Below are 14,799 nucleotides of genomic sequence, written 5' to 3'. Positions count from 1 at the left end.
CCCATCTGCTTGTTAGATCAAACACTGCTTTGGAATTGGTCACACTGTAGTCAGTGAGTCTGCTCCACCTGTCCCTGGGCTGAACCAGCTTATTAAAGATGCAATCCAAAATCTTGTGCCCAAACCTTTTTCCCAAGGAAGGAAGCAAATGAGATTGTGATGCAGATGAAGGTGTTTGTGATTAGCATTGACTCAAATTCTCTCTCTCTTTTCTGGCATCTCTTTTCTTAGAGGCTTGGGCTACCTTGCTTTTCTCAGCACCCACTGCTCTGGAGAGCACTTCTCTGTCCAGCAAAGAACAGAGTTGCTTCCTCTGTTGTTACTCTCTATTACAAAGCCAGTTGCCTCAAATGAAAATACAGTGTTTGTCATTTACCTGTCTCCTCCCCGTTAAATCCATCTGTGGGTGCCAAAACAGAATCCCAATCCTAACTTCAATAGAGTTAGTTATCTAAGAGACCTGTAGCCATATATATTTCTGCTGAGATTTGATTTCATTAGTTTTCACCTCCTTGTTTCCAGGTACCATCAAGAGAAGCCCTGAGTGCTGCAGCTGCTTTTCAGATGTCTCTTGGAAAGCGGCTCCCTGGACAGTCCATTCACTCATTTTGTCTTCTTGTAGGTGACTCCAGGTAGCAAAGCTGCAACAGCCAACTTGTGTATAGGCGACCAGATCATAGCCATTGATGGAGTGAACACAGATAACATGACGCACCTCGAGGCGCAGAACAAAATCAAGGGCTGCGCAGACGAGCTAACCCTGACAGTCAGCAGGTAGGTCACCTGGCGAGACTGGGGACGGGGACGAGGAGGGAGGTGGAGTGGACAGTAGCTGTGTTTTGGTTTGACCTCTCTGGCTGGTTTGTTTAATTTGACCTCTTAGTGCTTTGTCTGGCCAGGCACTGAATTGCAAGAGGGAACTGCATTTCAGCCTTTAATCCTAGTGCTGCTTGCATTTGCTGCACTTTGACCTTATGAAAATAATTTTCCCTGTGAGAAATTGGCTGATAATTTGTGGCAGAGTCTGTCAGACTGTTCTGTGGCTCCTGACGGCAAGAAATCCAAGATAGGTCTCACAAAAACCTCACTCATAGCAGAGGAGGTGTGACCAGAGATGACCTTTCTTCCTGTTGCATGAATTTAGCAGATAAAATACATGGCTGTGTGCTGTTCAAACTATTCATTATCTAGGTTTTGCCACTCACAGATTCAGAAATATTGTACATTTTTGGAGTCTCTTGATCAAGCTTCTTAAAAGTGCTGGAGCCTGGCTTTTCAGGGGTGCAGGGGATTTACCTGATTTGGAGCCACAGATACCAGCTTCAAGGCAGGGAAAGCACAAAAGCATGCCCTAAGTGACGCAGTAGCTCAGTTGTTTGCGGCTCTCCTGTGATAAAGGGAACTCTTTCTGTAGCTTGCACAAGGGCAGCAGTTCAGCAGGCATTTCCCAGTTCAGGAAGAAGTGATGGGCCGTGGCCAAAACAAGCCTGACAATTCATTGAGGGAGTTCACAGAGGGAAGACCCGAGCAGAGGGAAGGCAGCGTAAATGAGTGGTGAGCATTACAGCAGCGTGTTAGCCCCAGCATTTCTCAAGACCACCCCTAACTTGGCAGTCTGTAGTCTTCCTGTGAGGGAGTGCTTCTTGTCTGCCCCCAAATATCCGGCTTCTTGATCTTAGCAAGCCAGTGCTGCGTGGTTCTGGCTAGGAGAGAGGAGAGGAGAGGAGGCCAGGCCTCTTTCAGCCTGTGGGCAAGCTCACTCTTACAGGTCATGAGTCTGGAAAATGTGTTTGCAAATGTTCATTATCAAGTCGTTAGCTTTATAGACACTCAATGCACATTTTATCATCCTTGGATGTGGAAGCTGCCCAGAGGGAGATTTCTGTGCAGCTGTGTAAAGCCATGCAGGAGCTTTGAGTTAAAACTCAAACCGTCTTTAAGTGTGGAAGCACGAGGAGTGTGGTGGACCCTGTTGCTGTACTGACCGGCAGGTACCACTAACAAAATGGCCAAGGACAGTAAAAACTGCAAGGATGTGAAAAAAGCAGTGATCTAACTACTCATCCACCCCAAGGTTTGATTTACTGCCCATTGTTCTCTATGAAATCTATTTTATATAGCTCCAGGGAACTTTAAGTCTTTGGTCCTCCTCCTTCTTTGGGATTAAACTTCTGCTTAGGGAATTGCTTACTTGTTTGGAGATTTGATAGCTGCTAGAGATGTGTTTCTATCAGCAATATGATACTGCATTATGTTTTCTCAGAGGAGAAAGCTCTGCTTTAACACCAAAAGGCAGCCATGTGCATCATGCTGTCTTTCCTGGTTGCTGTCTGTTGAGGGTATTTTATTCCAAGCTCTGAGCTGTCTCCTTCTGGGCCCCTGTAACTGCATCTCTTTGTCCCTGTGGCTTTGTAGGTAGTTGCCTATGAAAACAAAAGGATATCACTTGTGCTTCAACACTGCCAGCTCCTGGGTCAGGTCTCCATGCTCCGCAGTCACAGCTTGTTAGCTGGTCCTTGTGCAAAGCAGCCGTGCAGGCCAGGGCTCCAGGTCTGACGGCAGCAGCTCCGTGGGCTGGGCGTCACTGCAGCTGGTGCTGCCGATGTGCCCAGCTGTGCCGGGTTTCTGGAGAGAGAAATTTTCCAGTCCTTCTTGTTACTCATCATCATAAAGATGTCATGTGAAAGCATAAACCTGTATTGATTTTTAATTTGATATCTGATTAATTTTAAATGATTTCTCTGAGAGCCAAGTGTGCAAAATGCTGTCAGATCTGCATTTGGGGTGGCAGCAGAGACGGGCCAAGAGGAATTTTACAGACATGGATTGGAGCTTACATCAGGAATTTTATTTCCACAAAGGGACACCACCGTTGTGACAGTGAGGACATACCTTATGAATGCTGAAAATGCACATCTTCAAGAGGAGATGGGATGAATTCATGCAAATAAAATACGTAAAGCCTAGTATATACCACAGTAGTATCTCTGCTGCAGAAAGCCCCAAAGCTGCAAAGAGCTGAAGGCTGGGAGTGTTTTGGGGAAGTACGGTGCTATGCTTGTCTTGTTCTTGTCCCTCTTCCCCAGGCCTAAACAAACCTTATGTGTGCTCAGCATCTATGCAACCCTCTTCTCTTTTAATGGTAGCTGTGTGGTTAAAATGTCCTTATCTTTGGCTGCACTAATGATTATTTAAGAGAAATGTAAATGTAGAGAACCAAAAGGGCTTAAACACTTCTGGTAAAGGAAATGCTGTTTGCACTGTGTACTTGATTGCAAATATCAACAGCATTCCAATGTTTCCTGTTTCGGTATTTTCCTTAACGATGGTAGCAGTCCAAAAATATTTCAGATCAGATTGTAGGCAGGAAATCTAGTCTAACACATGTCACTGTTAAAAATGGATTGAATTTCTAGCAGAAGAAAACATGCCTGGTCTGCTTATTTCACCCAAAGGGGCAAATTTATCGGTGAAAAATCTGTTTGTTTCCTGGGATTTAAAACCAGCCACAAATTGTTTTCTCTGAGTGTGCCTCTCTAAGTGGCACTGCCAGGTGCTTTGCTGCCTGACATGTGAACAGAACTGGAAAGGTCTGCTTTCTGCCTCGGAAGCAGTTGTTTTACAATGTTGGCACACACACCAAATTCCTGATGGACTTTGCATCTCCAGCAGATCGCTGCTCTCTTCTCAGCCTGTTTGTTTGTTCATTTTGCTTTTTGTTTCAGGCTAGAGAGCCCTCTTAGAGTCATAGTTCACAAAAAATGAAGGCAAAATTTCCATTATTGTCTTCATCAGTGTACGGGCAAGCTCTGCAGCATGGTTTTCTTTGGTACACATAGAAAGACCAACCTACAGCAGACTGCACTTCAGTTAATTCAGAAGTACCTAGTTGCTAAAGCAAGAAATTTCACAGGCAGAGTTGTGAGCCTCTTGGATTTGTAGGATAAATGAAGTTTTGGATCTTGAGTCTTTGGAAAGACCTCTTCTTTTTTTCAGTGAAGGTCTGCCCCCCTCCCAAGTGCACCATTGATTTTCCTTTGACGGAGGTAAGCAGTGACATGTCCAGCAGTCTGGGGAATGCTGTCAGCTTGCTTTGGAAACTTAGTGCATTTTGGGAAATAAACTCACTTTGATGGGAGAGTACTCAAGACAGGAAGGCTTGAGAAACAAAACTCGCCTGATATCCAAAAGGTCCAGGCATCGCCGATGTCACTGGTAATGCTCACAAGGAATTTGGCACACAGCTCTGTGTGGCTGTAGCTACAGATGGACAAGAGCAGACAAATGCTCTTTGCAGTTGCAGTACAGGTGAAAGTTCTCTCTAAAAGAAATGGCTTTTTGCCTACGGCTGTAGTCACCAAGTGAACAAAAAAGAAATATTCCTACAGCGAGCCTGCCCCTCCTTTGTGTCTGGAGGCAGGTTGGGGTGGTAACAGGAGAGGAATATTTGTGAAAAAGGATTGCAAACGTAATCTCTTTTTCTGCTCCTACTGTCCTTTTCTTCAAATATCAAGCTGCTCTTTTGCACCACTGCTGCCAGCATATGATATATTAATACACCTTTTTTTTGTTTGCAAAACAGTCTGTTACTCTGCTAAGAGTGATGCCAAGGAATGAAGCTATGCATTTTTTCTTTGAAAACTGCTCAGATCAGTGAAGTCAGATGTCCTACCAGCAGATGTTAAGTGCATTGTCAAAAAGGATCATGTGTAGATGCTTATGGAGAAGGAGGAAGGGCAGGGGAGAGAGAGAAAATGCCATCTGGGTTTTACTCGGTAGGCTCAGCTGCACCCTCGCTGCGGGAAGCTCCCCATCCTCACTCTGCTTGTCCCCGGTGTTTGGCTGTGGCTGCACAAAGCCACAATAGGCTCGAGGTTGCATTCTGGGAAGTCTGCAGAGTTTGTTGACTCATTTAGGCTTGCTTTTTGCTTCCCTGCCAGCAAGAGTTTTCCAGCTCTGTCATCTTGCTAATAATGCTCATGGCCCTGGGAAGGGCCGGTGCTGTGCAGCAGCTATATAAGGCCATGCACACCGGCCGCCCTCCCCGGCAGCTCGCCCTGCTGCTCCCCAGCCCTCGCAGGTGCCCGCCAGCAGCTTTTACCAGTGATGGGAGCATTCAAAGTCATTTTGGCAAGTCAAGCCTGGCTTTTGATGTGTTGTTACAGCCTCTTTGGGAAGGCAGAAGCTGTCAACACTGCAGCTGGCTAGTGGAGGAACTGTGAGCAGCCAGGTGTGCCTTGTCCTCCGCCACACTGCAGTGAAAGGGCTCGTGGTGCTCCTCTGGTGCTGCTGCTGAAGCCAGAGTTGCCCTTTTGCTTTTAGTGGCTGTATGAAATGGAAGAAATTAATTAGGGGCCTCTAGTCTCAAGGAAGTTGTGACTAGCATTGCAGTTCGAGAAGGTTTTGCTTGCCAAAGTGAATTTGTCCATTAATGGATGGCTTGCTAAAAGAGTCTGCTGGTGTTTAAATCCAAGGGCATGTACTTTACAGCTGTCGTAGCTAACAGGCTGAGTAAACAGGTACCTTCCCGGTAGCCTGAAAGCTCTTGTAGTTAGTCACTAAAGCTGTTAAAATGCCTGTCTAAAACCCTGGGGGCTGTTGAAAGAGGAATTGCCTAAGCCTTTTTTCATTTTTCAGCCGTCAAACCTTCTGCTATGCAAGAAACTTTTCATTATTTAGGGGTTTAGTTGCTACTTGGGTAAATTAGTTGTGCCCATCCCCGTGTTTGAAACGGGAATGTAAATGTGCCTCTGCCCTACAGAAGTTACTTACGCAGTTCCTGGCTACAGAATTAGACCCTCATTTTCCAGCAATGAAATTTCCCTTGAAGCTATAGCCCAGCCCTGCACGCAAACCCCATTGATAGCAAAATCTAGCCTCTTGTGATGTTTATATTATACCATGTTTGAGCCAAGCTTCTTGAAAAATGTTGTGTTTCACAAATACCTCTCCACATTCTTGCCTTGACTTGCATGCAGTTTCCTTCCTCTCCTTCCTACCAGTACCTTCCCATCCAAGCTAACCTCAGACAAATTTTCTAATCTTGGGTCTTGTTTTCTGCCTGGATGGAACAGCAAACGCATGGCTCACTCCCTGGCCCTGCCTTGGTTGCTCTCTCTCCTGTGGTGAGGAAACAGCATAGAAGTGTAAACTGCAAACACGATGAAATTTGTATATTTGCATGCCTTCTATTAATTTGTCTGGCAGTTGTTCCTGGGCTTGTTTGACTGTCATGTTTTTGTCTTCTCTTTCTGCAATGTTTGAGTGTCGCTCTCTGTCAGAGTCCCCTTTGCTGGAATATAGAGGAGAAACCATGTTATAAAACAAATTTGGATTTGAGCTAGCCACTCCAACACCTGTTCACTGCTTCATATAAATGATATGAGCACATGCAGATATGACAGAGACACGATGTCTAACCAATCCACCCAACTCAAGCCTTGTACCTGTACTTCCCAGCCTTACAGAAGCGAAGTTCTGGGCCAGCAGTGGAACGTAGGTGAGCTTTAGGGTGCTTTTTCTCTTTTTCCTGCCATGCTTCAGTACAAGTGCAGACACTGATTGTGGGAGCAGAGGCAGGAGGCCTTTGCCAAGAGCTGGGATCGCAGCTCCACGGGTGGTGTGGTGGGACAGGACACGCACTGTGCTGGCCCCTCCAGGCAGTGCATCCACAGCAAAGCTGCCTCCTCTTTGCTGGGGCCATAAATGGGTGTTGTGAGAGCAAGTGAGGGGCTCTGTGACAGCTGTTGTAAAGACAAAGGGAAGCTTTGTCCTCCTTGCCTTAGAGGGACAACCGCATGGGCTATTTAACCTTTCTGCTTGGATAACTTTTAAGCTGAATTGAAAGTAAAGCCTGGAGTGACCTTGCTGCTTCCATTTATATCCAGTGACAGATTGGAATGGCAGCAGGCTGGGAATCAAACTGGGGCTTTTTGCCTTGCTATTAAAAAAGGGAGAAAAATCTGGTCAGAAACCCAAATTTGGTTGTGGTAACTAGCCCAAGGTGCCTCCCAAAAGGTGGAGACCAACACGCTGTGCCACCTCCAATGCTCCGAGCCAGGGCAGTGGGATGAAAGCAAGCACCCAGGGTCCTGAGGGGAGGTTTCTGCTCTGTGCTTGTACACTGGCCTGCTCCGAGCTTAAATCTGCAGTCTGAAAAAGGCCTTTCGGTGCTTCTGAAATTTGGTAACACTAAGCTGCTGCAAAAGAAAGTACTGCGTGGAAAATACTTAGGTCAGGGCTAGTGAGAATTGGCACCAGGGATGCCTCATGCCAGAAATCAGCTGAAGTGTTTAATGCTTTCTGAACTGCTTTTTCATCTCCAGCCAGCGTCCACTTGCTTGCAGCCTGGCTGGCAGGGTGTTTGATTTCCATGTGCTTTGCTGTGCCCCCTGTATTTCCAGAAGAGGTGAAAACTCAGTCACATGTGATCTCCAAGGATTTCCACAGAGTAAGGCTTTGCTCTGGTCAATGGGCTGCTTCCCTCTGTGCAAATACAGTCTTCAAGTGCAAAAGCCAACCATCCGAGAGGTGTCTGTGACTTTGTTACGCTTGATAGCTGTGATCTTGGTAAAGCTGCTGGTTCCTCTGGCCCCTTAAAGCACCGGTGGTCAGAAGCAAGGTGGGAATGATTGTTTTATACTCACCTTGGGTATGTTGTGCATCCAGCAACAGCAGCTGTTGGGACAAGATAATGATCAGATTGTCATAGAGTTGACCCCATGCAGCTCTTACATCCATAGTTGTCAGCCCGTGTGTGCTCCAGAGCATCAGATGCCAGGATTTGGGTGAGGTAGGCTGTGGGCTATTGGCACTGCAGCTGTGCCAACAGGATGCAATAGCCCAGAGCCAAAGGTTTGCTCTGCCTGACTCATGGTGTGTAAAGGATGCTATCAGGTGTGACCTGTGTCTGTGAATTTTCCTGAGAAAGGAGGTACAGCAGGTACAGTACAGCAGGTTTCCATCAGGGTTTCTTCTGGGTAAAGTCCAGAGTGCAATAGCCGCTGTAGCAGGTAAATAAATGTCCTATAAAAATTCTCCTCTTCCTTGAGTAAGAGTGTTGGCTCCCATCTCCTCCCACTGAGCTACCCTCTGGATGTTAAGCATTAAAATACTATTTATGCAGCAAGTGTCTGGAGTATACACATGTACCACAGTTAGGCTTTTTTGCTTGTTTTTATTTTAAAATGTACTGACATTGGAGGGCTTTTAGAGAAATGGGGTAGACGAGATTGAATTTATTGTGGGAAGCTCTACGCCCTGTTTCTCTACCCCTGTCAGTTTTATAAGCCTTTTCTGTTTAAAGTATCTTTCCAGTTGTCCAGTTAATTCTCAGTGGAAACATTCCTGTTTTGCTAACTAAGAACTTAAACTGTAGCTGGCCCTGGCCCCACAGATATCTGGGAAGAACATCTATCTGCAGTTGCAGAGTCACAAAGTTGCAGGATCTCCTGTCAAAACAGGACATGGCTTTCAAAATTCATCCTAAGAGTTTATCAGCTATCTAGTTGCTGCATTGTGCAATGTGTAACATCCAACAATGGGTTTCATTCAGCAATTCTACAGCAACTTGTTCCCTACTATTAAAAAGTTTGCAAAAGTGGCGCTATTTGGTCCCTCCTTGATGCTAGCTGCTCTCTGTATGTCCGAGAAACTTAGGTAGCATGTGTTTCCCATAAAATATCTCAAGCAAATCTAAGCTTAATTCTTAATTCTCCCTCACTGCTTGCTTGTCTGCTGTTCTTTGGGGCATAGCAAAACTCCAGAATGATGATGGTAGAAGTGATTGGTTTTGGTCACAGATCTTGATTTGTGTTTCAGGCCGCTGTGAGTAATTGGGTCAGACCGCAGAGCAGCAAAGGTTAGGCAGACTTTCCCTTGGACACATTATGTCGTCTCAGTTCTTAGTCCCATCGCAGACTTTGACCCATTTTTTCATAACTCCCGAACGTTTCTGTTTGCTCTGCATGGATACCACTGTATAAATAAGGAAATTCTGGAGACCCGAACCAAGAAATATTTCCGGCAGCTCAACTTCAAGAACAAAATGTTCTCTGTATATTCAATACAGACAAGAATCGTTCCGTTTCCCTGCTACCCATAAAAGCTGAAACACACAGTAATTTGAATTGTCCCACTTAGTTAAAGGATATGCATCCCAGGGGTATTTCCAGCTTCTGCTGTTGGGTGACTCCCAGCTCTACTGCCTGGGCTGGAGCCCATGCTTGTTGTGTCGCCAGTGGAGTCCCAAAGGACGAGCCAGGGCAGTCTCTGCTGAGATCCTGTATTGCTCCAAGGACCTCTTACAGCATTACTCAGTCATCCAAATTATGTACCTGGAATGAGGCTCTAGTATGGATTCCCTCCAGTATGGATAGCGCTGTATGCAGAAGTCTGGGGGAGATGTTTTTAGCTAATGAACTTCAAATCCTTTAATAACAATAATGTTGCTCTGTGATGGAAGTAGGTTAACTATTGAAAATTCATGTGTTGCAGAACGGAATCAAAAGTCTGGTCACCGCTTGTGAACGAAGAGGGGAAGACGCATCCTTATAAGATGAATCTGGCCTCCCAGCCCCAGGTAAGTAACAGTATCTGCATGTTCCTGTTCCCACTTACTCCTGGCTGGCTTTGGAGCAGTTTCTGGCCTGATCCTCCAAGGAGTCAAGCATGTGTCACTCCACTGGTCACACTGGGGATAGCGTGTGCCCCATACCTCCTTTGGAAACCTGCAGAGACAGACAGACAGACATGGTCAGAGCTAGTCAGATACCTCGCCGCAGGTAAGCTGCTTGGGCCGGAGGTGGTGTCTCCTGCCATGTGCATGCTCACACCTGTCCCAGGGCACACTGACGGCACTGTGGAGGTGTGGCTCAATAAATCATCACTACCGTTGCGAAGCCTGTTGATTTTCATAGATAAGAAAGGTCTCGAGAGGAGAGTAAAGTGATTTGCAATGTTTTCTGGTTTTGCTTCTCTTTTTTTTCCTCTTACTAGTAGACTCTTATCAGCAGTCTAGCCCTGGAAAAAGCAGAAGAGAAATATATCAGCCTTTTATATTTTTATCTGTGTGGCAGATCTTGCAACTCCTTTCTAGGAGATTGGTTCTGTAAACTGTTGGTAGCCTTGCTTCATCGGTCTGCTGCCTCTGTCAAGTAAACGTAGTAATAACAGAGATCTGTGCAAGGGCATTGCCTGGGCTAGGCTCAGAAGATTACACTGCAGAAATCTACAGCTGTGCTAAAATCAAAGGCATTGCTCTGGATTTCACTGGGGTAGTGACTTGGATTCTGGCCCTAGAACATTTCCCCTGTGAGTCTTTCTAGCAAAATGAGTAAAGAGAAAAATAGTTTGACTCTGCAATTAATTAAGTGCTAATATGTCTGTTTGGGATGGAAAGGACCCGAACCTAAAGTAGCATGTGTGCAGCAATGCCCGGCCCAGACCTTGGCTTGGGATCGATCCATGCTCCTTTTCATGCCAAGCTGCTGTGTGTTGCTTGGCTTGAGAGCGTGGTGCTGCATTCTGCAGGTATTTCATGACTTAGCCAAGCCACAGTGCGAGACTGAGCTGTTTGGACTTAGGTTGGGCTGGGGCCATGCAGTGACACCTGCCTATCACACTGTTGAGCTGGGATCTGCTCTGTGTCTTCTGCTCTGAAGATGCTCTGCTGCAAACCTCAAGACTGTGGGGCCAACTCTTGCCAAAAGTGTGGCAGAGGCTCCCCTGCAAGGCTGCAGAGGGCTGTTGTTTAAACAGCATGTTCTGGGAAAGGTGGATAACCCACAGCCTTTGAAAATAACCTCATCTAGTGCTCTCATAAAAGGCAAAGATAACTCGGTGCCTTGCTGGCAGTTCATCTTGGAACACAACAGAGTTTGTCTTGGTGCTTTGTAAAACTCAGTGTTGGCTGGTGAATCAGACCATACAACTGCTTTATGGCATGATTTCACTGCTCACTAAATCTCCCTGAAGCACTCTATTTTGAATAGAACCAGCAGTGAGTTTCTTCAGAGCTCAGTGTTGAAAGGCTCCAAACTCCAACACACAGAGAAAATTCATGCTTCTGAAGTGCAACTCAAGCAACACTACAGGGCAAAGGAAGAGGTGGTCCTGCCGCAGTGTCTGTGCCTGTTGTCAGCTGGAGCAGAAACTTCACCGTGACCTGTAGAAATCAAAGTGAGAGCCTTCAATGGCTTTGAGTATGTATATGCACTGCAGCCCTGCTTCTCCTGGGTGATCCTTGTATTGATGTTGGCAGAAATCAGGAGGAACTAGATGTAGAAATCACCTGATGCCTGGGTCTGAACAAAGATAAGGGTTGTAGCCCAAAACCTAAATCTATGCAACCAACCTGATAAGCCCTGTGTTCATTTCAATGTGCTCAGCAGAGCTGAGTAAGAAAAAGCCCTGTAAAAGCATCCTCTCCTACAGCCTTGTGCAGGTCGTGACTGCAGCACGGGGCTGGATGGGATCCTGCATACTGGGGGAGGCAGTGGAAGTCCCTGCTTAAACCCCCCCAGCCTGGGGGAAGCTTCCTAGCAGGAGAGGATTCAGCAGGAGACCTCACCCTGGTGACAAGACCTTAACCCGGGCATTAACCAGAATTTAGCTCAATGTTCACCCTTTCTCCCACCCTGGAATTAAACATGGGGCACTACTCATGCCAGGAGGAACTTAACTTGGCTCATGAAGCTGAGTTATCTGCAGCAAGGCACCTGCTGCTGCAGTCCCCCTGCCACCAGCCACCACACCACCACCCCTTTTCCCCCAGTCCAGCCTAGGTCACTGGACAGATATCCGCCACTGGTCAAACATTACGCATAGGCTATTTTAATCCCCTGACATCACCTCTTAGTTTAAATCATTTGCTCTGGCATTTTTAGCCCTAATCAATAGTTCTTCTTTAGTCAGATGTCCTCAGGGGCACTTCAGAGTGCTGTTTGCATACGAGTCAGCCCTTGACTGTCTGGGGGAGCCTGCTGCAACTCTGGAAGAAACAAGGGTGTAAGGAACTAATCTTAACTCGTCTTTGACTTACAAGTCATGCTGTGCTTCCTAAAGTCCGAGTAAAGGGCATCACAAAGATCAGACTGTGCAGGATTCATCAATAGCCCTGGCTGCAGAGTGCATTCCCGCTAAACCTTAGCCTTAGCCCTACCCCTGCCTCTGGCTCTGGCTGCTATGTATGTACCCTGATGCTGCCAGCGTGCAAGAGTGGCACAGCTGGGTCTGTGATACTCACCCTTAACTGTCTTCAGCGGAGAATTTGGAGAGAAACTGACTGTGGCAAGATTCCTGTTACACATCTTGTATCTAAGCAGTGACCCCTGTTTTAATCTGGCACTAGGAGCCACCTGTTGCCAGAAAATTAGGCTCTGAGCCTTCGTTATGGCTGATACTAGGAGAGCTTTATTTCCTGGTGTAAAAGCAACAGTCAAGCTCCCACAGAACTCTTGCCTTTCTTCTTCCCTTTATTTTGAAAACAAAGCCAATTAAGTCATTTGTGGTGGCCTATGTGAGTGGTTCTTGTTGGTGTGTGGAGCATGGGGCTTTCCTTCACGTGGCCGTGGGCTGGAGCAGAGGAATATAGCAGTGTGAGCCGTATGGCTCCAAACCACAAGCTGCCATTTACCCTTCCTGCTCCACAGTGCCCGAACATCCTAGTCCGCTGTGCCAAGGGAAAGTGGCATGAACACCATCAAGTGTTAAGGTGTGCTTTTTTTTTTTTTTAATGTACACCCATTTCCTTTTTCAGTAGCTGACTGCAGCGGGGAAGGTTTAGTGGCGAGGGCTGTCTGTTCGCAGCATGATGTCAGCACAGCGTGCTGACTTCTGCCAGATCCGTGGTGAGCCCTTGGCCGCGTTTCTCTGGGGCTGCATCTTTGCAGTGTGCCCAGAGCCCTCAGCCAGGCTTGCTGCAAAGCAGCAGCAGCGTGCAGAAGGTGCTGTGCCTATATACCAGTGTGGCAAACTGGTAGGAATTTCCCCACAAAGGTGCCGATCTCATTTCCCGATAGAACTGGTAGAAGTTGTGAGTGGAGCTGACTCTTCGAAGGCAGTGCTGTCTGAGCTGTTTAGGTTTTTTTCTGGCTGCCTCGCCAGTGAAAACAACCCATGTGCTTTCCTTGGCAGCTGCCTTATACAGAACACTTATTAATTCACTTACCAAAGAAAATAAGACATACTGAGTCCAAGTAGTTCATTTATGGCCTGATCCAGGGTCCTCTGAAGATGTTTCTCGTAGTTTTCGTGCACATGCAGGAACACCATCGTATATGTAAATAGAGTTACTGCAGACTCAAAAAAAAAATAAAAAGGCAAAAAAACTTTAAAGCCTTTGCTGAAGAGATTGGGCTGCAATTATTCAAATAAGTTCCCCCCTTTCTTAAAATGAGGTTCTGTTTGATGTTGCTCCCAAAATTCACCATCTGAACTGAAACTTCTCACAGCACATGTCCACCTTCTTTTCCTGTTCCCGTTTTATTTGGGCAGTTAAATAACTTAAGTGTTTGCAAATGATCTTACAAAAGAAATTATTTTTTTTGTCACGAACTCTATGACTAAATAGACATTAAGATCTCTGCTTCCACACTTTTTACTATTTGAAACAGGCTTTTTGTTTACTCCTGTAGTCCTATTAGAGGCTGATACTTGGTGAAATACTGCGTCTGTCTGTGGAAGTATTTTCCCTTACTTGGAATGCAACTTCAAGATACTTTTAAGTGTCTTTGGAAAAAAAAAAAAAAGACATTCCACAACCTCCCATGCATTCCCCAAAGTCCTGAATCCTAAGACTGACTTCATTGTCTGTGCTGATCTTTGCAAATGAAAGAGCTACAGCCTTATTATTGTTTCATTACCATTATCTTTATCCTTCTAAATTAATTCAAACCGAGGCAAGAGTGATGACAAAATCACATTTCATCGAAAGGTGCAGCAGCCTGTCAGCAGTGATGGCTCAGGGGCTGAACAAGCTTTGTTTTGGATGTGGCTATGGCAACATCAGGGGAAGGAAATGACGGAGACTTCTTCGTATATTTACTCAATTATTTCACTTGCACTTCTCACCCACATCATGAGGGCGATCACTCAGTGTCATTTTCCCATCAAGAGCTTTTCCTCACCATGGTGGGAAAGATTAAAATAATGTCTGCTTGTCCTTTCTGCTTAACTTTTTTTTGATAAAAGTCGTTGAAGTGAGGGAGAGCAACTTATTCTGGTGACCAAAGTGATTTCAGTTCTTGTGGCACTGACCAGAGATGAGGATAACTTGGAACTGCCACACTCTGGTAATCTGGCCTGGGCATTAAGCTCCAGAGCCACGGGCTGCTGTGCGTGGCTGTGTTGCCCATTGGTAAAACGAACCATAAAACTTGTTATTCCTCAGGCTGTGCCAGATTCGGGCTCTCTGGGAGAAGATTTGTCTTTTTCCTGTGTTTGTATGACACTGAGGTCAATGGTGCTGAGGTCTCTGTTTGCTCTGGGTGAGCTCATGTAGGAAGTGAGCCGAGAGAAACCAGTTTTGAGGGTGGTCAACACCAGGACTGTTTCCAAAAAAGCTGAAAGCTCTCAGTTTGACACCACCTCTTTTTAACCACAAAAGATACAGGCTTTTAAACTCAAGAATGCTCTTAAAAAAAAAAAAAAAAAGAGAGAGAGAGAGAGAGAGAAATAACATCCAGACATGTAGCCAGGGGAGTTCTGGAGGTGAATCAGGGTACTTGTGGGATGGCAGGGACAGCTGCTTCTGTCCTCCCGAGGCTTCTTGAGAGAGTGCCTGCCCCGTCCCAGTCCCCG

General features: G+C 46.1%; 1 protein-coding gene and 1 long non-coding RNA gene across 7 annotated transcripts in view; one reads left to right on the top strand and one right to left on the bottom strand.

The window, feature by feature from the left end:
* Window positions 1–14,799, top strand: part of PDLIM1 (PDZ and LIM domain 1) — a 40,131-nt gene that overhangs the window by 9,478 nt on the left and 15,854 nt on the right. For all 4 annotated transcript variants that reach the window (XM_048069115.2, XM_048069112.2, XM_067000372.1 and 1 more), the window contains exons 2-3: window positions 623–774; window positions 9,496–9,580. In XM_048069115.2, coding sequence (XP_047925072.2) covers window positions 623–774; window positions 9,496–9,580 — 237 coding nt within the window. The remainder of the gene's footprint in view (window positions 1–622; window positions 775–9,495; window positions 9,581–14,799) is intronic.
* Window positions 6,158–14,591, bottom strand: LOC106029988 (uncharacterized). 3 transcript variants are annotated; one of them, XR_010832743.1, is made up of 6 exons: window positions 13,863–14,591; window positions 13,169–13,299; window positions 9,834–10,020; window positions 9,619–9,728; window positions 7,647–7,677; window positions 6,158–6,292 (listed from the first exon to the last, which is right to left on the bottom strand). It is a non-coding gene; the product is annotated as an uncharacterized lncRNA (long non-coding RNA). The 3 variants fall into 3 exon arrangements; XR_007165306.2 differs by having other exon boundaries at window positions 13,169–14,591; XR_007165307.2 differs by lacking the exon at window positions 7,647–7,677 and having other exon boundaries at window positions 13,169–14,591.

The sequence above is a fragment of the Anser cygnoides genome, chromosome 7 (genome assembly GCF_040182565.1).
Source record: "Anser cygnoides isolate HZ-2024a breed goose chromosome 7, Taihu_goose_T2T_genome, whole genome shotgun sequence".
In the NCBI taxonomy this organism is placed as follows: Eukaryota; Metazoa; Chordata; class Aves; order Anseriformes; family Anatidae; genus Anser; species Anser cygnoides.
The sequence above is the reverse complement of the archived record's forward strand: the minus strand, read 5'-3'. Positions and strand labels throughout refer to the sequence as shown.